General features: G+C 36.8%; 1 protein-coding gene across 1 annotated transcript in view; it reads left to right on the forward strand.

Annotated features, from left to right (window-relative positions):
- LOC114042953 overlaps window positions 1–20,757 on the forward strand; it is a 32,444-nt gene extending 11,687 nt beyond the window's left edge. The window contains exons 13-17 of the mRNA XM_027861730.1: window positions 1,022–1,057; window positions 2,187–2,198; window positions 8,031–8,066; window positions 8,515–8,542; window positions 20,641–20,757. Of these exons, the coding sequence (XP_027717531.1) occupies window positions 1,022–1,057; window positions 2,187–2,198; window positions 8,031–8,066; window positions 8,515–8,542; window positions 20,641–20,658 (130 nt within the window). The 3' untranslated portion in view covers window positions 20,659–20,757. The remainder of the gene's footprint in view (window positions 1–1,021; window positions 1,058–2,186; window positions 2,199–8,030; window positions 8,067–8,514; window positions 8,543–20,640) is intronic.
- Window positions 20,758–23,333: the final 2,576 nt, after the last annotated feature.

Here is a 23,333-nt window from a genome sequence, read left to right on the forward strand (position 1 = left end):
TAGGAGTTTAAAGATGTGCACATGTTTGTGGGCAGTGGGGTAAGGTCCAGCAAATCAGATGAGATGAAAAATTAGAGAGGGATGGTGATGGCTGTGGGGGCAAGCTGCTGGAGGCAGAGGAGGATTGGATCATGAGCAAAGTGAAAGATTTGGTCTTGGCCAGAAGAGTGCCACCTCTTTGGTAAAGACTGGAGCAAAGGAAGAGGGTGAATGGGTAATAAGGTTTTCAGTTTTGAGATTTAGAGTAGGGAAGCAGAAGGGAGGTCATGGTGATGGTTTGTCTTTTCTCCATAAAGTATGAGTCCAGATGAGTGGGAGGAGTGAAAGGTATTTTATAAGCATTTTTTGAATTGAATTAAGTGCTAGTATATAGTGTAAAAAGAAGCCAGTGACATTTAGGGGCCTATTCATTTAGCATTATTTACTACATTGTATTATTATTTATCTTTTTTTCTATATGTCTTTGTCTACCCAAGTAGATTATAAATTCTAGTGAGAGCAGTGACCGTGTTTCTCACTGTCTATGTCACTAGCACCTAGGACAGCAGCTTGCATACAGTGGACACTCAAATGTTTGATTATAATAATATTCATCTTTCTGTTAAATTAAGAAGCTAATATTCACAAATGTATATGATCAGAGCAAAATGTAAAATTAATTAAATTAGCTAGGTTATTTATTTAAGGCAATAATTTCATTATTATATGGTAATTGTAAATTACCAAATAACAAATCTGCTAAAAGCATGGTGTGTTTTTCCTAGAATTATTTAGATGACTGCTTAGCTAGGCCTTACCTTGGTTTGTATTTAGGAAGGAGTCTACAATTAGTGATCAAAAGAACAAAAGAGTGAATTCTAGCAACCTTGTCTTAGACTGCCTCCTTGGTTGCCAATGAAATAGCACTTCTTGTTTTTGAATACGAACCATCTCTGATTTAAAAAAAAGAACATTCTCATGGAATTGCACTTAATAGTTTATCTGACTCAAATGCTTTCATTTGGCTTTGAACTTTTTTCAGCACTCAGACAGAGGGCGCCCTTGGACCAGTAAAAAGGTATCAAACTATAATAATGCCTGTCTTTTACATATGCTACTGACCCACTAATTATTAGTTATATAAGTGAAGGAAAATTTTTGAATGTATTTGTTAAAATCAGAACATTCAGAACATTAACATTTTGTTAAAATCAGAACATTCAAAGACATTGAAAGCATATTTATTGTATTACTGGATAGGCAAAATATTTTATGTTGGTCCTCAAATGCTATGACTTTAAACCTGTCTAATGAATTATTGAATGAATGTACTAATATTTTCTTTTAAATATTTTCACCTATTAAAGATTGGGATCCTGGATGGGTCAAGGCAAACAAGCCTGGTTCTTGGTTCTTTGAATACTCACCAAAAAGATCTCAGTGGCAACAAGCAGGGAATAGTGCATCAATCACATTTTAATAAGACACAGACCAGGGGTGGGGAACCTGCAGCCTCAAAGCCCCATGTGTCCCTCTAGGTCCTCAAGTGAGGCCCTTTGACTGAATTTGAGCCACATGGGACTTCAAGGCTACAGGTTCCCTACCCTAGTGACCTAGGACTTGAAATAAAATAAAGGGAAATGGTATTCTATTTTTGGGGGAGAAGTGGGAATGGAGTGGAATATAACAATTCTACTTCTGGATGAGTAAAAACATTTCCTTCTCCCTCTTCTTTGAAGGCAGCATGAGAAACATCTCAAGCCCTGAATGGCCTATCACTCTCATGACTTCAGTTTTCTGGATGATCCTTAGAGGAAGGTGTTAGAACTACCTGTATAGGCCTCCAGCAAGCTTTTCATTTATTTATTTATTGTTTGTTTGTTTGTTTGTTTGTTTTTTTGGAGGGGGGGGGTTTGGGTTAGGCAGCAGGGTTAAGTACTTGCCCAGGGTCACACAGCTAGTAAGTGTTATGTGTCTGAGGCCGTATTTGAACTCAGGTCCTCCCGACTCCAGAGCCAGTGCTCTGTCCACTGTGCCACCTAGCTGCCCCCAAGGTTTTTATTTAGAGAGAGAATCTGGAGGGCTTGTGGAGCAACATAGTGTACTCAGCAAATAAGTATTCTCTGATGCATAGAAAATAATAATTCTTTGGATTTGTACAATGTATTTCTGCCTAATAACAATTTTTTCCCCTTTTATCCTCCTAGTATCTCTGTGAGGTAGGTGCAGTCACTTATCATTCTTGTTTACTGGTGTAGAAGCTAGAAAAAAAAGTGCTTGTGGGATTTACTTTTGGGTCACAGAATCAATGACTGAACTTATACAAAATCTCTGTGTAATTCAGGTCTCCCATTTCCTGTCCCTGGACTGAACTATTTGAATTTAAGTTCTAAATATTTTTATACCCCAAAGAAATAGATTACATTATTCTATTAATCAAATTTTCTATGAATAATAACAGAGGAACCACGATGTAGTAGACAGAGAACTGACCTTATAGCCAGGAAAATCAAGGTCGAGTCCTGCTTCTGATGTGTACTGGCTCTGTGACCTTGGCTAAGCTACTTAAAACTATCTGTTCTAGGTAATTCTCTATGATTAAGTTGCAGAGAAGGTGCCATCTTATACTGGTAGAGGCATTTCCTCAACTGGTAGTTTTCTATACTACTGAAATCACAGGTTTGGGCCTTAACCTCATTTTTCCTAGAGATAGCAGTTTTTGCCCTAAATCAACTGCTCAGGTAATCTGAAATTGCCTTTTTTTTTGAAGTGAATATGATATAACTATGTTTGAAGGCTATTCCTAGCCAAATTGGACTGTAATGTGACTTTGTAATCTATTAGTCTCCTGATTTAATTCTGAGAGCATTGTTTTTCTTAGAGAAATTTCATTCAAATATCAAAGTATATATAGTAGAAGGGGTTCTTGATGTCAGTGTGACAAAGTCTGGCACTCTAAGACAGATGCCACATTTTTTTACTTTCTTAGTTTTTAAAGTGTAAATCCATGAGTAGTAATAGGGAGGACCAATTCCAAGTACCTCTTTTTGGCATGTCCTGTACTGATGATTAAGTGGGGGAAGGGAACAGAAATTGATTAAGTGCCTCCTATGTGCCAGGCACTGTGCTAAGCACTTTCCAATTATTGTCTCATTTGATTCTAGTAACTACCATGGGAGGTAGCTGCTATCATTATTCTCATTTTACAATTTAGGAAACTGAGACAAACAGAGATTAAGTGACATGCCCAGGGTCATACAGCTAGTAAGTGGTTGAGGCCTTATTTGAACCCAAGTCTTCCCAACTCCAGGCCTAGAGCTGTATCCACTATGCCATCTACTTGCTGGAAATAGTTCTTAGGGTAGTGAGTAGGAATGGGGATGGGGTAGGATGGGGATGAGGCTGGTGGTAGTGGCAGTAATGGTAACCATCTTTTGTCCAGATTGTGCATTTGCAAAGCTTCCCTCTCACCCTATGGTTACTTTCTGTTTGTCTGATCCTTAACATGAACCTTTCAGTTTTCAAGAAAGGCAGTTTCTCAAAATTGATCTTAAAAACTGACAGGGACTACTTTTGTCTTTCTCTGTATCTCCAGGTAGGAAGAGTTGCTTTTGAGGTTTCTGGACTAGCATACACCCCTATCACATACCAAATATTCCAAACTAGTTTTTAGAACAAAGAAAGTTTGAGGAAGGACCACAAACATTCTGAATAAAACATTACTTCTATAAAACTAAACGGTATTGAGTGAAGCAAAATCCCTGTTACTTCTCTTTTCCATGGATTTTGGTTGTTACAACTTCTCAGTAAATATGCTACAATAATAAATACCTCCTCCTCTCTGCCTATATCTTGAGGCCTCTTTTTGCCGCCTAACTCTGGGTGTCCTCCAAAGCTCAATTGCCATCTATTTGCTCTTCTGTGTTCTCCTAAAATTAACTTACATACTCTCCAGGATTCAACTATTGTTACTGTTTAATTTAAATCAGTAATTGTTAAGCACCCAAGTGCAAGGCACTGTCCTAGGTCCTGGGGATACAAAAAAGAAAAATAAAAGTCTCTGTCCCTCAAGAAGCTCCTAATCTGATACAACATGTACACAAATAAATCAGTACAAGGTAATTGATGAAAAAGAGAACATTAACAACTAGGGGGTTTGGGAAAGACTTTTTATATTGGGTAGGCTATTTCTGAACTGATCCTCTGAATGAAGATAAAGGCTCCAAGCAGTAAGGATAAAAAAAGGAGAAGGAATAGACAAAGAACTCTAGTTAAAGAATAAGGAATTAGGAAGGAGATTTTGAGGGATTTGGAGTTGAAAAAAAGGTCAGAGAATGAACTAGGAGAAAGAAAATTTGGGAGAACTCAAACCTGAAGGAGAGGAGGAAAAGTTCTAGGGTAGAAAGAAGCAATTTGAGCTGATGGAGGATAAGGGTGTACCTGAAAAGGAAAAGTAGGACTCAGGAGAAGGACAACAAAAAGAATGGAAGGAGAAGGACCCAAGGAAGAGAAAGGACAGGAGAGGAACCTGAAAGGGAGGAGTAGGAAGAACAGAAAAGAATTCAAGAAAGTTAAGGCAAGGGAAAGGAAGTTTGTTATGGCTCTCATGAAATGAATTCTCCAAGAGATTCAGTGACTAGTGCTACAAACAGGACCAGAGCCCAGGACTTAAGTTAGGAAGACGTAGATTTCTGTTCTATCATTTGACACTTATGGACTATGTGACCTTGGGCAAGTTCTATAACTTCTATGAACCTCAGTTTCCTCATCTGTAAAATGAGATAATAGTCCCTGCTGTAGAAGGCTGCCATGGGGATAATGTATGTAAAGTGCTTTGTAAATCTTAAAGCACTATATAAATGTGAACTTCGTTTCTAGAAAGTATGCAAAGCAGCAAAAATTGTTTGGTGACCTATAAGAAGTGTGTAAAGTTTGTCTTTTCTGCCAGGACCAAGGAAATGTGATCTGTACTCAAGTTGATCTTTCTCAAGAAGAAAAGCTAAAGGAGGTCGAAGAATACCTTTCCACTCTTAAGGTAGTCTAGGAGAACGAAGTGTTTCTTTAGAAAATGGAAAGGCCAAAACAAGAAAAAGGACCTGAAAAAGCAAAGGGAAAGAGGTTGGAGGGTGTACGAATGTCCTGCTGTGAAGGAATGAAAGAAGGAATACTTGGAGCTAAGTAACATGTTAGGTCTTCTGGAAGAGAGGGATCTGGACTGTCAGAGGACAGTGTTTTGTCCTTCAGGGAATGATCATGTGGATCCACTGGGGCTGCCAGGTGAAGGCTTATGCCTTAAGGGTCAGAGGAAGAAGAGACAAATAGCAGTGATTGGTGACTTTATGCTGGTAGTACTGAGGCATCTATTCCCTGATAATAGATCTACTCATTGGAGCATAAGACAAGATGACCTCCCAGTACTTTGCAATCTAGAAGACTATTATCCATTTCTGATGATTCACATTGGGACAAATTATAAGTCAAAGACTTCAGAGGAGAAAGGCAAATTTGGGAAGACAACAGCTGATTAAGAAAATTGAGTCTGGAATTTGGATTTAAGGCTCGTGTCTTAAAATGCTGGAATGACAAGTTCTTAGTCAGATAGGGCATGAACTTACGAAGACTGGCTTTATAGTATTTGCCTGGTATCTTGTGAATCTAATCAAAAGGGCCTTAAACTGAAAAGGAAAGAGGAAAGAGAAAACTGTGCCTATATGTAGTCACCACATTAGATGCCACAAAGAATAGCTACAGTGTTGTCGGAAGGTAGCAATGGAGATAACCAGAAATTCAGAGGAGACAAAACCTGAGACCTAAGAATAAAATGGATGGCCTCCTATCTTTGTGTATCCTTTTTTATTTTATTGCGCTCTTTTGTTTTGATACGACAGTCATTTCCTAATATATCACCATCCCCCCCAGAACTCTACTTTAAACAAAAAGTTAACCAAAACCTACTGACATGGCAGCCCTGTCTGACAACATGTGCAGCAAGCATTCTGCAGCTAGAATCCATCATCTCTCTTTTGAAAAAAAAGGAAAGTATCATCTGCCCTCCAGCGTAAAGATCTGTCCTTACGATTGAGTTGAGTTTTGGCTGCTTTTTAGCACTGTTTTGTTTTGTTTTTTTACATTATTATAGTCACTGTATATATTGTTCTCCTGATCGACTTGCTTTGCTCTATATCAACTCATACAAATTCTCCTGTGTTTCTTTGTGTCATATTTGTCATCTCCTATGATATAATATTTCATTATTCGGACCACCCTTTACACACTACCAAAATAATTGGTGTGTCTGGGGCATTTCCATGCTCAAAAACCTTCTGTGACTCCTTGTTACTTCTAAGATGAAATACAAACTTCTTTGCTTGGTATCTTAAGGCTTTCCACAACCTGACTTCATTTCCAGCTTTATTTCACATTACTTCCCTTGATGTTCTAGTGAACTAGCCTATTAGGTATTCTTTGAATTCAACATGTCATCTCCTACTTCCATACATTTGCTTAGGCTGTGCCTACCCTCCTCATTTCTGACTTTTAGAATCCTTCTCTTCAAGGTGCAGCGCAAGGACACCTTAAAAAAGCCTTTACTGATCCCGTCCCCACTCCCCCGCCCATGGTATTTTTTCCCTCTGCAAATTTTCCTTAAGCACTTTGTCTGAAGCTCCTCTTTGCTCCTGTGATTCTTTGTGTTTCATTCTTTGTGTTTTTTTTTTTCTTCTTGTATATAGCGTGTCCTCCACACTTAACCCTCCGTAAGCTCATTGAGGTCAGAGACTATTTTATCTTTGAATCCCCAGATCCTAACACTGTCCCTTGCACATAGTAGCCGCTTAATATTTGTCAAATGAATTGTATCTACTGAAAAAGATATATGTACATATTCATTCATCTCCATCTTTGAGAATAACTTGTTTTCTAAGAAATCATTATAGAAAACTCATTTTACATTTGTCAGATAAAAATAATGTTGTAAGTCTTGATTGAACATGGCGGAGTTTTTTGTGTGTATTTTAATATATTTTTATTTATCTTTATTAACTGTTTCCCAATTATATGCAAAAAAAGAATTTAACATTCATTTTTTAAAAATTTGAGTTCCAAATTCTCTCCTCCTACCCCTCTCCCATCCCTTGAGAAGGCAAGCAATATTATATTGATTATACATGTGAAATCATGCAAAACGTATTTCCACATTGCAAAAGAAAACACCATGTCTGATTTAAACAGGAAATAGCTAACACTGAAGAAAATTAGTACGTTACTGTTGCTAAAAAGAGAGAGTTAATACTAGATAATGCTTATTTCAGAGGGAAAATAGCATTTCTAATTAGATGGTATTACCAATAGGCAAACCTGAAATGAATTTAAAATGAACCCAAGACACATTCACAACAGTTTTTAACATTTCTGGAGTTACTTTAATAAACTATAAAATGATTGAGCTCCAGTTACCTATTCAAATAATCTTTCTATCTCTTAAGATTTGTACTGTTCTTTTTCTTGGAAAAAAAAAAGGCAAAAACAGAAAAACAACAACTTTATTGCTAATTTATATGAGGGAAAACTATAATTTAGCTGTTCAAAGGGTAAAAAAAATGGTTTGAATTTTTGTATGGAATATTTTAAGCCTGAGTTTTACCAGCCAAAAAAGATATTTTTGTTGTACTTTATTATTTTGGGGAGATTTTCTGTTTTTATTTTTTAAAAGTGCTTCAGTGCATTAGTCTGAACAGGACTAACTATAATTATCATTTCTTTTGCTTCATTGGAAATGCATTAGTAATAATGTTAGCAGTGTTAATTTTAGCTAAATAAGGCTCATCTCCTTTCTTTTTATAAATTCATGTTTATACACTCTGTGCAGTAAACACAAATGTTCACTTATCATGTACTTAAGAATACAAAAATGCTCTAAGAAGATAGAGTGAATTTTAAAATTAGCATTGTAATGGTAGATTTGTATTCAACTTATCTTAATGCTGTAATGTAAGGAAGTATTCTGCAAAATGTGTAATTATTTTGCTTTTACTATTTTTCTCAACATCTAGGAATGTTACAACACAGACTGGAGAAGATGATACAAGGTACAATAAAGCAAATAAAGCAAATTAAGATTTAATTAAAACAACTTCATTGTTAGCAAAAGACTTTTTTCTTTGAAAAGGTGATTAGCCTCAGTGCTTTCTTTTGTTTTTCATCTTAACAAAATGCAAAAGCCAAACCAAAAAAGCACCTTAACCCCAATCTGTCACTTATATAATTCTGATCTGAGCCTTTTCAAATAATTAATAAAATATAAAGATAATATGAATCTAAAGTTTTGAAAAATAATGATCCTGACAATTTTGTATTTAGAAAATTGGAAAATCTTAAGATTTAAGAATTTTATTGCAGGCTTATTTGGCAGTACTGAACAACTCAGGTTTTCATTTTATTTTATTTGCTTTTTTGGGTATTGAACTACATTAACACATTATTATATAATTATTCTCTTTTTTTAAACAGTTTCTTTTCTTTTTTCATCTAATCCAGACACACAAGTGAAAAACACTTATCACAGGTAAATAATATATTTTGCTTTGTTTCATATTTTAAAGTTATTTCTTCCCTACCTTTTATAAAAATTGGTGGACAAGTTTGCCCCAAGAACAGATAGTTCCTTTTTTTTTCTTTTTAGAGATGGCTAATAGGATCATGATCTAGAATTGGAAGGGACCTCAGAGGCCTTTTAATTTGACCCCCACATTTTGCAGATGAGGAAATTGAGACTTAGGGAGGTTAAGTGATTTACCCAGTATCACATAGGTAGTAAGCCTCAGAGGTGGGATTTGAACCCAGCTCCTTTGACGCTATAGTCAATGTTCTTTTCACTGTTCCATGCTGCTGTAACATTCTTTTTTTTCCTCTTTCTTTACTTTTTTCTTTTTTTTTTTTTTTTTTGGTGAGGCAATTGGGGTTAAGTGACTTGCCCAGAATCACACAGCTAGTGAGTGTTATGTGTCTGAGGCCAAATTTGAACACAGGTCCTTCTGACTCCAAGTCCGGGTGTTCTATCCAGTGTGCCACCTAGCTGCTCCTGTAGCATTCATTCTTGAGCTTGAGATGAGCAGTGATTGAGTTTCAGTCTTATATTGCAAGCCTGGTATGGTAACAATTTTATATTGCAGACAAGCATCCCCATGAGCTTTGGGGATGGGCAGAAGTTATTAGACTTATTTGCATATAAATTCAAAATGTGACCTGTTACGTCTTTTAAAATACTTGTTAAAATAAGAGGTTATTGTTGTGTTCATTCACTCCATTGTGTCCAACTCTTCGTGATCCCATGGACACCAGGACCCTTTATCCTCCACAGTCTCTCAGAATCTAAGTTCATGTTGATTGTTTCCATGACACCATCTATCCCTCTCATCCTCTTTTTTTTGGTCCCGTTTTTTTGCCTTCAATCTTTCCCAGTATCAGGGTCTTTTCTAATGAATCCCATCTTCTCATTATGTGGCCAAAGTATTTAAGCTTCAGTTTCAATATTTGACTTTCCAGTGAGTAGCCTTACTTAATTTCTTTAAGTATTGATTGATTTGATCCCCTTGCTATCCAAGGGCCTTTCAGAAATCTTTTCTAGAACCACAATTGAAAGCATCATTTCTGTGGTGCTCAGTTTTCCTTATAGTCCAACTCTCACAGCCATACATTGCTACTGGAAAAACCACAGTTTTGACTATATGGACCTTTGTTGGCAAGGTGATGTCTCTGCTTTTTACTATGCTGTCCAGGTTTGTCATAGCTTTCTTTCCAAAGAGCAAGCATCTTTTAATTTCATGGGTGCAGTCTCTGTCTGCAGTGATCTTTGAGGCCAAGAATATAAAATCTGACACTGCTTCCATTGCTTCTTCCTTTATTTGCCAGGAAATGATGGGACCATTTGCCAAGATCTTAATTTTTTTATGTTAAGCTTCAAGCCAACTTTTACACTCTCCTTTTTCACTCTCATCAAAAATATTCTTAATTTCTCTACACTTTTTGTCGTCAAATAGAAGTTTAAAAATATATAAATCAATATAAGAACATCCTTATGCCTTATGAACTTCTCTCCTATACATGTTGAATCCTAAATCATATCTAGATTTTTGTACTGTGGAAGAGACAGGCTGTCACAACCAACTGAATTTTTTAAAAATTCTAACACTTATTATTGAGTACATTTACCTAGAATCGTGGGATAGCTAGGTAGGGCAGTAGATAGAGCAGTTGGCCTAGAGTCAGGAAGATCTAAGTTCATATCTGACCTCAGACATTTATTAGCTGTGCTGACTCTGGGCATGTCACTTAACACTGTTTCCCTCAGTTTCCTCATCTGTAAAATGAGGTGAAGGAGGAAATAGCAGACCACTCCAGCATCTTTGCCAAGAAAACCCCAAGTGGGTTCACAAAGAGTTATATGCAACTGAAAAATAACTAAACTACTGAACCTAGAATCATAGAATCTTAAAATTGGAAGGAACCTTAGAGACCATGTAGTTCATTTTCCAACCCAGTTGCCTGTACAACATCCCTAACAGATGGCATCATTTGCTTAAATACTTCAAGGTGGTGGGTAGCTAGCTATTCTGCAAGGTAGCCCATTCTGTTTTGAAATGGATCTACCTGTTAAGGTTCTGTTGATATGATAGTCTTCCCTAAACTCTCATCAATCATTCTTGTTCCCTTGTAGAACTATGCAAAATAAATCTAATCCACTTCCAGATGACAATTTTTCAAGTATTTGAAGATAGTGATTTTGTCCTACCCAAGTCTTCTCTTTTCCAGTTTAAACATTCCCAGTTTCTTTGGTTATTCTTTATATGATAGTTTCCAGACCTATCCTGGTCACCCACGTCTGTATTCTCTTTGGTTTGTTAATATTCCTCTAAAATGTTTCATCCAGAAGTTGGCACAGTATTCCAAATACCATTTGACCATTACAGAATTGGATGGGACCATTAACTCCCTCCTTTCATATATATACTTCCAATAGCCTAAAATTATGTTAGTATGTTGGGCAGTCCCATCACACCATTGACTCATATTGAGTTGATATCCAAATAAAAGTCCTAGGTCTTTTTCATATAAAGTTTCTTCCTCCCTATTCCTGTGTTTGTATAATTATTTCAATTTAATTGTAGGACTTCACATTATATCATTTTAGTTTCTGCTCATCATGCTAACCTGTCCAAATGTTTTTGAATTTTGATTCTGACATTTACCTCATTAACCATCCCTCCCAACTTTCTGTCTTCTGCATATTTGAAAAGCATGCCTTCTACTTTCTCATTCAAGCCATTAATTAAAGGGTTGAACAGAACAGATTCAAATGCAGAGCCCTATGGCTTCTCACTAGGCTGACACTAATCCTTTAATCAGCGCTCTTTGGGTATGGTGGTTCACTCAGTTACAGATTTATTTGATTATCTATCACTGGAGTCCAAATTTCCATATGGACAATAATAACCTACATGAATTCATTTTTCAGTGAGGCAGCTAAGGTGGCACAGTGGATAGAGCAGTGGGCGTAGAGCCAGGAAAAGCTGAGTTCAAAAGCATCCTCAGACATTTAGTGGCTGTGTGACCCTAGGCAAGTCACTTAACCTCTGCCTGCCTCAGTTCCCTCAATTGTGTAAAAATTGTAAAATGGAGATAGAACAGCACCTACATCTCAGGCTTGTTGTAAGGATCAAATATTCTAATATTTGTAAAAGCACTTAACATAGTTCCTGGTGCATAGTAGGGGCTATAAAAATGCTTATTCTCTTCCCTTCACTTCCCTTTCAATGATTAACATGCTTCCACCCTGTCATAGCCACTCTATCCCCATTATTCTGAACCCCAGGATGCTATTGTTCAAACCCTGCTCTCTATCCACCACTGTTCTTTCCCTGATTCTCATCTTCCTCAACCCAACCTCAAACCTTCAGCTTTCAAGCCACCCAACCATTCTTCTATGCTCTCTGGAAGGCCTCTATATTAGGTGACAAACTAAATTTTATCTTAGATCTTTTCTCCTTTCTCTGTCCGTCCACCATGAGATCTGGCTCCCTTCTGAGGACTCAGCTATTCTTCCTAGCATCGTATCTCTCTTACTCATACATGTTTTCCACCCCTCATTGCCAACCCGCTAGAGGCAGGGGAGGTGAATTACTCCTTGCTTCTCACTGCCACTTCCAGGTCCTTCCTTTGCCTCTGTCACTCAGTAATCTCTCCAATCTCTATGTATGGCCCATATGTATCAAGATTCTGGGAGCTGTTGTCCATATTCCTTTGGACACTCTCCTTCCTTCCTCAGAGAGTTCGGTGCCTAGCTCACAGTCTTTCTCTTCTCCTTAACACCTGTCCTCAGACTAGGGGATTTACTGTGTACATATTGACACTCCCTCAAATACCTAACCTCCCAATTCCTTAGCTTACTAATTTCACACAACCTACTACTCCTCTGCCCTACCTCAGCTTCATACAGAGATGATTATTCGCTTGATCTTTCCATCACCTACAAGTGTTCCACATCCATGTTCATGAACTCTGAAGTTCTTTTATCTGGTTATAATCTGTTTTCATTCCACCTCTTTCCCTGCCTTGCCACCCAAACTGTGTTCTTCATCTGTATTATGACCTCTGATCCCTCTACCCCATGCTACCCTTGTACCCAACTACACTTGTTAATCCTCTAATCTTGAGTCCCTTGCCTTCATTCCTATTTATGTACTACTAAAAAAAAAAAAAGCTGGAGAAAATCACAAAAATGTGCTGACTGGGTCCACTATGAGTTTATGTTACATAATCTCATCTGGGCCCTCACTGTGGCAAGGCAAGCATTTTATACCTCCCTAATCAATTCATCTTTCCAAACCCTGCTAGGTGGAGCAGTGGATAGAGTGCTAGGCCTGGAGTCAGGAAGAATCCTCTTCCTGAGTTCAAATTCAGCTTCAGACACTTGCTAGCTGTGTAACCCTGGGCAAATCACTTAACCCATATGCATCAGTTTCTCATCTATAAATGAGCTGGAGAAGGAAATAGCAAACTACTCTAGTATCTTTGCCAAGAAAACCCCAAATAGGGCCATGGAGAGTTGATATGACCAAAAATGACTGAACCTAACCTCTCATAGCTCCCAGTTGTCCACCCTTAGATGAGAACCTTGCCTCATATTTCACTAAAAAAAATTAGGTCATTTGCAGAGATCTTCCTTTTCTTCCCTGTTCCTTATCTCACATCACTCAGATGTGATGCCATTATTTCTTCCTTCACTCCTGTTTCACATAAGAGGTAACCCTTCTTGCTAAATTAGCAAACCCCCTACATGCACAAGTGATTCCATTCCATTCTGTCTTCTCCAGATTGCCTCCTCTATCATCCCTAATCTTCTGTCGGTACCTGTTAGTTGGCTTCTTCCTTACTGCCTGTAAATATGCCTATGTGTCTCATCCTTTAAAAACCCTCAAATGAACCATCCATTCTCTCTAGCTATTGTTCTATATCTCTCCTACCCAAACTTCTCAAGAAGGGAATCTCACCAAGGTAGGTGCCTCCACCTTCTTTCTTTTCTACTTAACTGTTTATAGTGTAACTTCTGATCTCTTTCACCCAAGGCCAGGGAGATTAATCTCCTAATTGCCAGTTCTAATCACCTTTTCTCAATCTGTATCCTTGACTTCTCTGTAGCTTTTGACACTGTCTACCGCCTTCCTCTCTACTTTCCTCATTCTAGGTTTTTGTGACACTACTCCTTCTTGGTTTTCCTCCTGCCTGTCTGACTGCTCCTTTTCTGGCTTCTCTGCTGAATCTTCATCCATGTCCTGCCCATTTCCAATGAGGGTGCCTAGGGCTCTTCTCCCTCTATACTGTTTTACTTGGTGGTCTCTATTCAATTACCACCTCTCTGCAGTTACTTTCAGATCTACTTAGCCTTTCCCGGTCCTTAATGTTAGTGCCTTCCCTTGGAGACTACTCTGAATTTATCCTGTATATATCTTGTCTGTACACGGTTGTTTACATGTTTCCTCTATTAGGCTGTTGGCTTCATGAGAACAAGGACTGTTTTTTCCTTTTCAGCCCTTCGAACACTGCCTAGCAAACAGCAGGTACTTAGTAAGTGCTAATTGACTGACTTTCATCCCATTCATATTTGTACATCATATCTACAAGGATATCATAAAAAAATTCCTTTGACTATATGATCACCCACATTTCTCCATGATATTCACAGGGCTATTGTAAGAGACTTTGTTGGGGCAGCTAGATGGCACAGTAGATAGAGCACAAGCCCTGGATTCAGGAAGACCTGAGTTCAAATCTGGCCTCAGACACTTGACACTTACTAGCTGTGTGACCCTGGGCAAGTCACTTAACCCCATTGCCTTGCCAAAAAAAAAAGAGAGAGAGAGAGAGAGAGAGAGAGACTTTGTTAAATGCCTTGATGAAGTCAACATACACTATCTACATTATTCTATTTGCCTACCAGCCCAATAACCTCACCAAAAAAAAAAAGAAAATTAGGTTAGTTTTGACATGAATTACACTTAGGAAATCCATGCCAATTCTTAGTGTTCACCATTTTCTTTTCTGAGTGCTCATGATATAATTCACTTCTGCAGATATAATGTTTGCCATGTGCACAAGCCTGTGTACTAGGCACTTGGGGAAAAAGAAAATTCAATTAAGTTCTCATCATTATAGCTGTCAAACCTATATTGTTACTCTTATGGAACTTAGTTAAATAGGATTATATTACAAATAGCTATGTAAATATATGTCTATATATACATGTAAATAAAATTTATGACAAGTATATTTATTATATAGTAAAAACATATATTATTATGATGTGATAAGTATGTGTCAAAGTGTTATGTGAGAGTACAGGTGAAAGGTCATATTCTAGAATGATCAGAGAAAGCTTCACAGAGGAGGTGCATTGGAGCTAGTTAGGAATTCAGAAGTAGAGGGCTGTGGGAAGATGGCACGGCATAATAGGACCTAGAAGAAGACAAATCCCTCCTCTCCCCTACTTCAGTAAAAGCTAAAAACGGATCATTAACTGGAAAAATAAGGAGAATTCTTTGTAGACTCTTCTATTCAGTATACAGTGCACAGAATGACCACTGGAATCTGTCAAGAACCCTGAAGTAGACAAGTCCAAAGCATGGTGCAATCCTAAGGCAACTGGAGAGGTCCAGCATAACCCAGAGCACAGTGGCAGGAGAAGGGCTCCATACCCTGAAGCCCTGAGCCCAACAACAGGAGGCAGCTTCAGGCAGAGTCAAGTGCAGAGGGTGATCTCAGACCCCTGTGGCATGAGGGCCAGCCTCGGAAGAACATAGCCCACAACAACCCTAGAGGCTCTTGAAGGAGGGACCTGTTCTTGGCCATCACACTTGGGACCAGGTAGGATCTACCCTCCATTTTAGGGGTGCAGGAGTGGAGCCTGACCCAGGCACAGGTAAGCAAACTATGGAACACACTGAACATGATGAGGGAGGAGATTTTTAGAGTCTAAGTCTCAGTCTTAGACTGAGAGATACCAGGAGGTAAACACTGTGGAAGAAAGTGACCCCATAACAAATACAAATTAATCCTGGGAGAAAAAAAAATCCTGGCCACAAGGACAGTAAGAACTATTGGGAAGAATGAAACAAAAGATATAAAATGGGATGGCTGAAGGGGAAAAATATCAAGAAAAACTGATTCCTTAGAAGAGAAGAAGAAAACCTGAGCCAGGAACTGAACATCCTGAGAATGGGACAATAAGAAATATTAAAACAAAATCACAGAACTGAAAAAAAAAACCCCAGAAGAAAATATAAGATGTAATATTAAAACTGACCTGGAAAACAGCTCAAGAAGAGATAATCCAAGAATTATTGGAATATCTGGAAGCAAAAATTGAAAGGAAAAAGAGTAAAATTTTGGGATTAGGGGTGAGGCAAGGGGAAGAGAAAAGCTGCAATAGAGCAGAAACAGGCTGCTTTATGTATAGATCTCAAGTGTTACACAAACTCTCTCTGTTTTACTCTACCTGCTTTTTCTTTGTAAACAGAGGGATGGGAGCAGAGAGGAAGAAATACAAGAGGTCAACATGGAGGGAAATACATAATTATCAATCAAAACCATGAATGTGAAGGGGATGAATTCAGCCATTTAAAAAAAAAAAAGAGAATAGCAGAATGGCGTAGAAAATAGAATGCAACAATATGTTGCTTATAAGAAATATATTTAAAACATAAAGATTCACATGGAATTAAAATGAGGGATTGGAGCAAAATTATGCTTCAACTGAACTCAAAACAAAAGCCTACAGTAAAAAGTCACTTAAAAAGAGATAAGCAGAGTGATTACATTATACTTAAATGTGCCATAGATAACAAATCAATATCAGTACTTAATTTATATGCACCATATAGCATAGCATCCAAACACTTAAAGGAAAAATTAATTGATTTGGAAAGAGAAAAAGTGAAACCATAATAGTGGAGAATCTCAATGTACCACTTGCAAGTCTAGACAAATATAACCAAAAGATAAACAAGAAAGAAATTAAGGACCTGAATAGAACTTCAAAAAATTAGAGATGATAGATTCCTGGTGGTTACTAATTAATATTAGAGATGAATGTATGTACTTTTAAGTTGCACATGGCACCTTTACAATAACTGACCATATATTAGAGGCATAAAATCCTTATAAAAATGCAGAAAAGCAAAAGTACCAAATATGTAGTTTACTGATACAGTTCAATAAAAATTATATTCAATTAAGGACCCTCAAGGAAAAAATTAAAAAATAATTGGAAATTAAATAACAATTTTAAAAATTGTTGGTTTAAAGAACGAGTTATAGAAAAAATAGAAAATTTCATCAAAGAATATAACAATTATAAGACAACCTACAAAACCTTAGGCTAGGCCTACACAACTTTCAGCCTGTGGGTTGCTTTGGTGGGCTACAAGCAGCCTATGTAGGCCTGCGTTAGGCCCTAAGGCTTAGGGTATGCAACTAAAGCATCTCAGAGGAAAAAAAAATGAATATCTCTTAAGTGCTTTAATCAGTAAAAGAAATAAGTCAATGAATTGGGCATTCAACTGAAAAAACTTGAATAATCCCCTATAAGCAATAATTTAGAAATTCTGAAAATTAAGAGATTAAAAGGATGATTGAATTGATAAATGAAAATAAGAGCAATTTTTAAAGGAAAAAAGTGATTAAAAAAATCGACTAGTTTGCTAAAAAAAATCAGAAAACCAAATTACATCAAAAATGAAAAAGGAGCATTTACAACAATTGAAGGAGAAATGAAAGAAATTAATCAGAAACTAATTTTTTCAGTTATATGATAATAAAATCAATCATTTAGAGGAAATGAATATTTACAGAAATATAAAATTTGTTAATCCGTATAAGACCAACAAAGAAGAAATAGTTTAAATAACCTAGTTTCAGAAAAAAGAAATTGAACAAGCCATAAATGAATTCCCAAAGAAAGAAATTCTAGGACCAGATGGATTTACAAGTAAATTCTACCAAACATCTAAAAAACAATGAATTCCAATATTATAAAAACTATTTACAATTATAGGAGATAAAGGCATCCTTCCAATTTATTTCTGTGAATATGAATATGGTTTTTAATACTGAAACCAGAGAGACAAAGTAAAAGAAAACCATAGACCAATATCCCTAGTAAACACCAATGTAAAACTTTTAAATAAAATACTAATAATTTGCTGACATACTAGAAAGATTATATACTATGACTAGGTTGAGTTTATTTCGGGAAGGCAGGGTTGGTTCAATGTAATGAAGACTATAAACATAAATCATGTTATTAATATAAACAATAAAAACCATATTACTGTTTCAACAGAGGTGGAAAAATCCTTTGACATGATTCAACACCCATTTCTGTTTAAAAAACACTAGAAAGCATAGAAATAGTTCTTTCCTTAATTTAGTAAATAATATCCATCTAAAATGAAAAGCAAACATAATGTAATGTAGAAAAGTCAGTAGTTTTCCCAGTAAGATCAAGAGTAAAGAAAGAATGCTGATTGTCACCTTTAACTATTTAACATAGTCTGATAAATGTTAATGATAGCGATAAGATAAGAAATAGAAATTGAAGTACTAAGTATAAGGAAAAAGAGGGAAAAAATCATTTTTTGCCGATGACAGTTTATTTAGGAAATCCTAAAGAGTCAACCAAAAAGTTAATTCAAACAATAACCAGCAAAATTGCAGTATAAAAAATAAATCCATACATATTATCAAAATGCCTACCAACAAAATCCATCAGGAAGAGCTAAAAAAAGGAATTCTATTCAGAATAACTACAGATGGTATGAAATATTTGGGAGTGTAAATACCCAAATATATCCAGGAACCACATGAATCCAAGTGTAAAACCCTACAGAAATTATGGCAGAACAAAATAATTTGAGAAATAGGACTAGCACATGGGTAGGTTGAGCCAATATAATAGAAATGATTGTACTATGTACATTTGATGAGTGCTTTACCAAAAAGTTATTTTATAAAGTTAGAAAAAATAATAATGAAATTCTTATTATGGAATGAGGGCAGCTAGGTATTGTGGTGGAGAAAGCACTGGGCTAGGAATCAGGAATGCTCATCTTCCTGAGTATTGGGCCTGTCACTTAATCTTGTTTGCCTTGGTTTCCTCATCTGTGAAATGAACTGGAGAAGGAAATGGAAAACTACTTCAATATCTTTGCCAAGAAAACCCCAAATGGGGTCACAAAGAATTGGACATGACTGAACAACAATGAATGGTAGAACAAAAGGCTGAGAACTGCAAGGATAATAATTTTTAAAAATGTGGCAAGAAAGGGGGCATAGCAGTACCAGATCTACAAAACAGTAATAACAGTTTAGTACTGGTCTAGGGATATGTCAATCAATGGAACTGATCATGTACATAACGTACTGTAGCAAACAAACTTAGTAACGTAGTATTGAATACATTCAAAGACCCTAGTTACTGGAAAGAGGACTCACAATTTGACAAAATCTGTTTGTTAAATTGGAAAGCAGTCTGGCAAAAACTAGCTATAAGTCTATCTCACGGTTACCACAGATCCGTGGCTTAAGACATAAAGGATGACATCACCAATTAGAAGAGCATGGAATTTGCCTTTCATATTTATAGACAGAGGAAGAGGTTATGACTGAACAAGTGGGAGAGGATCACAGAAAAATGGGCAATTTTAATTATATACTATCAAGATTTTGCACAAACCTAATGCAGTGAAAATTAGAAGGGAAACATAACTAGAAAAAATATCTGTGGTAAGTTTCTCTGATAAAAGTCTCATACCCAAGTTATATAAGGAAGTGATTCAAATTTATGAGACTAAGAACCATTCCCCAATAACCAAGTTGTCAAAGAATATGAACAGGCAGTTTTCAAAGGAAGAAATATAACACCTTGTGAAAAAATGTTCCAAATCACTAGTAATTAATGAGGTGGAAATTATAACAACTCTGAGGCTCTGCCTAACACCCATCAGCCTGGCAAAGATGATGAGAAAAATGACATGTTGTAGGGGCTGTAGAAAAATAGGCATCAATGCATTGTTGGTAGATCAGCGAATTAGTTGAACCATTCTGGAAAACAATTTGGAATTATGCCCCCAAAGTTACCAAACTGGACATATTCTTTGATCCAACTATACCGTTACTAGGCCATTGAAGACTCATACATACAAACAATTGTAGCAACTCTTTTCATAGTACCCCCACCTGGAAACTAAGAGGTTGCCCACCTATTGGGGAATGGCTAAGTAAATTGTGGTATATAAATTTAATGGCCTATTATTGTACCATAAATGATGATATGAAGAGTGTCAGAGGAAGAAGTCCAGAGGACTGAGAATGAATCATGCCACCCATGTCCTGTCAGGATGGTGATGGACTTAAAATCTATATTTGGACATGGCCAATGCAGGGATTTGTTTTGCTGAACTATGACTATTTATTGAAGGTTGGAGAAAAACAACTGCTTGTAAAAATAGTTTAAAAAATAAAGCCATTTAAAAAACTAATTCAGAGATGGAGGTGAAGACTAGAAGGCATAGGTAACAACATGAGCAAAGGCATGGAAAGTGTCTTGGCTATGGATGGGAACCACTGAGTGGTCTTGTTTGGCTGGAACATAGAGCTTAAGAGGGGGTATGAATTAAGTATCGATAGCAAAGGTTTTCGGTTTTAATATTTAGAAATAAGATGGCTTCTGTCAGAAAGGTTAGGTCATATTTTTAAGCTTTTGAGGTTGATGTTAAGGGCAGCCAGCATACTTTCCCCCTTAATATCTCTTAATACCAGTGTCAGAGACTGTAGCTAGAAGTGTTTGCAGGAGCCATCTGGTCCTACCCCCTCATTTTACAGATGAGGAAATTGAAGCCCAGAGAGGTTAAGTGATTTACCCCAGGATACACAGAGGTGAGATTTAAACCTAGGTCCTCTGACTCGAATCAGTGTTCTTTTCCACTGTATCATGCTGAGAATTAATGTCAGGTTGGATGAATCTGATGCAAGGTGACTTTCTTTTGGTATGATTGAATGTAGTTAATTTTACTTCCTATATGCCTAATTATTATATTTTGTCTTTTATAGGACGAATATGAACAATAGAAGAGCAGCTAACTACTACTTTTAAAGGCCTGGATAACAGATTGTTTTATGTTGCTTCAAGTTTGTCTTCTCATTGAATTACTCAATTCTATGAATGAATTAAAGAGACACGTTATCTCACTTCTTTTAAGTTAGTATAATTTTGGTTAAATGTTTATGGGGAGTAGCTCTTAAGATGCTGATTAACAGTGTTGTATAGTGGACGGAGAGCTGACCTTAGAGCCAGGAAGATTTGGATTCAAGTCCTACCTCTGATTCATACTGACCCAGGGTCAATATTCTAGGAAACTTTTTTTTTTTTTAAAGGCATTTGGGGTTAAGTGACTTGCCAAGTCACTTGTAAGTGTCTGAGGCTGGATTTGAACTCGGGTCTTCCTGACTCCAGGGCCAGTGCTCTATCCACTGTGCTACCTAGCTGTCCCTTCTAGGGGGATGAAGTTGCAGAGAAAGTACCAACTTGCTTTGGTAGAATGAGTTCCTTTCTTGGAATTCCAAAATCATTGAGATCACAGGTCCATTCCCTATCACTAAATAGTACCCTCATATGTGTAATTTAACAGGCACTTCATCTAGGCTTAACAGCGAGTTTGTATCACTTTGTAGAAAATCTCTGGATCATCTGGTTAGAGAAATATGACCTGAATCTTAAACAACAGTGAAATTTTAGACATTTTTTTACAGTAAGAAAATATTCATAAATGTGCCTCTATAAAATACAAGATAATTGAACCATGTAAGTGAAAATGGGATAAATATGTTTTATTATTTCTTGCTATTAAAAAATAAATGTCAGAGGCCTTGATACTTAGGGGATTGATTTATTAGCATTAACATTTAGGCTCAGCAGAATGAGTTTGAACTGCAGAAAATGAATCTAGAAGTCTCATAAATGTACTGTGAAATGAGTTAAAAACTGTGTTTTACAATGAGAAATAATGACTACATATTTACTTGTTTATTTTTGGTGTCAAAAGAGCCATAAACAGATTGTACAAATAAATCCAGGCCTTTTTATTCAGGCACTGGGGAAATATATTTCTAGATTGTTCTGACAAGAGTACTATTCTACTATGAGCCAGAGGGATGTGCTGCTTAGAAAGTTTTCAGAAATGACTGTTTTATTTAAAACTAGCTCAGTCAGCTGGAGAGCAGGAATAGAACAAGAGCAGACTTGCTGAGTAAGGACAAGTTAGAGTCGGGAAGAGTTTTTGCCATCCCTCCTCCCAGAGCAGCCAGTATATGCCCAATGCCAGTAAGAGCTACAGGCTTGATTGAGCATTTATCTACATCTGAAACACAAAACGTTGTCAGAACACAGAGACAGCTAATGTCCTACTTTGATGCCAATTGCAATGAGAATGCAAATTATTTTTGTATGTGCCTGTTTAATTGTGCGTGTGCCTTAATTTTCTCATTTGTCAATTGAGGATATCTTCTATGCCCACTTTGCAGGGTTATTGTGAAGTGCTTTGAAAAGTTAAAATTCTATGTAAATGTGAGGCATATATTAATAATCATCATCACATCTCTGTGATGGAAAAAATGTTAGGGAAGGCTATGTCCTTATTTTACTCCTTTTAATTATCCACTGACAAGCTCTTTGGGGCATAGAAGTACATCTGTCTTAGAGTCAGGTGCTACGTTGAAGTCAGCTGTACTTTAAAGGGACATGAGCAGCCTCACCTTCTCACCAAAAAAAATATGCCTTCTCTACTTTTCTACCGTTTCTAGGACTAATGAGTGATATAAAGGCAGGAGAAAGACGACTGTCCTCAAAAAGTTAGTAGAAGGTCCCTGTAAGCCCTTCATATGAATTAATTGACCATTTAAGCTAATTGACATCTTGGCCTCAAAGGAATGAAATAAAGGAGGTATTTGGGCATTAGGGATAATTTAAGAAAATTGAGCCGAAGAGCAGGACTGGGATGATGGGTACTTAGGGTGGACAATTATCACTGAAGATGGTTGCCAGTTTTATAGTTTTCTTAGGACAGGCCTTACTCCTGGTTCAAAGGGGATTGGGAAACTATTCATTTATGCCACTTCAGATTTTATGAAGGTACATGACTACAAGCTTTTTTGTTTGTTTTTGCTATAAGACAATCAGCCTTACTCACCCAGGAATATAGGGTCATGTAATCCTTTAGCTGTTAGAAAGTTGTCAAGGAACTTTCGATACTTTATTGTATATAGCATCAAATAACTGGAGAACCATTTGCTTTGCATTTATCATAATTAACCTAATTATAGCATGAAACTAGTAAAACCAGGATTATAGCTTTGATCCTTGATATGGACCAATTAACCTGGTCATGGGCTCCTAATCCTTGGTAGTTGTCATCCAGCTCTAAGTGGTTGGTTGGATCTCAGTAAACAATGAATGAACTAGAGAAACGGGATAAAGCAATGTGTGTGATTCAGGGTAAATTCATCACTACTATAAAAATATCTCAAAGTACATGTTCTACTGACATTTTTGTCAGCATCATTTTGAAGACAATACGTTCTTTATGCTGATTCTGCTTGTTAATCTTAGGATACTCTTTGTAAACAACTGAGGTATCACACTCAGAGGAAGGTAAGTGGTGTAATCAGCCTGGTATGAACAGTGTGACTGAACGGAGAACCAGATAGATTAGGGGTGCTGGGACAAATAGCGAAGGTCAGAGTCGTCT

Source organism: Vombatus ursinus, unplaced genomic scaffold (assembly GCF_900497805.2).
Source record: "Vombatus ursinus unplaced genomic scaffold, bare-nosed wombat genome assembly UNPS02014768.1, whole genome shotgun sequence".
NCBI lineage: Eukaryota > Metazoa > Chordata > Mammalia > Diprotodontia > Vombatidae > Vombatus > Vombatus ursinus.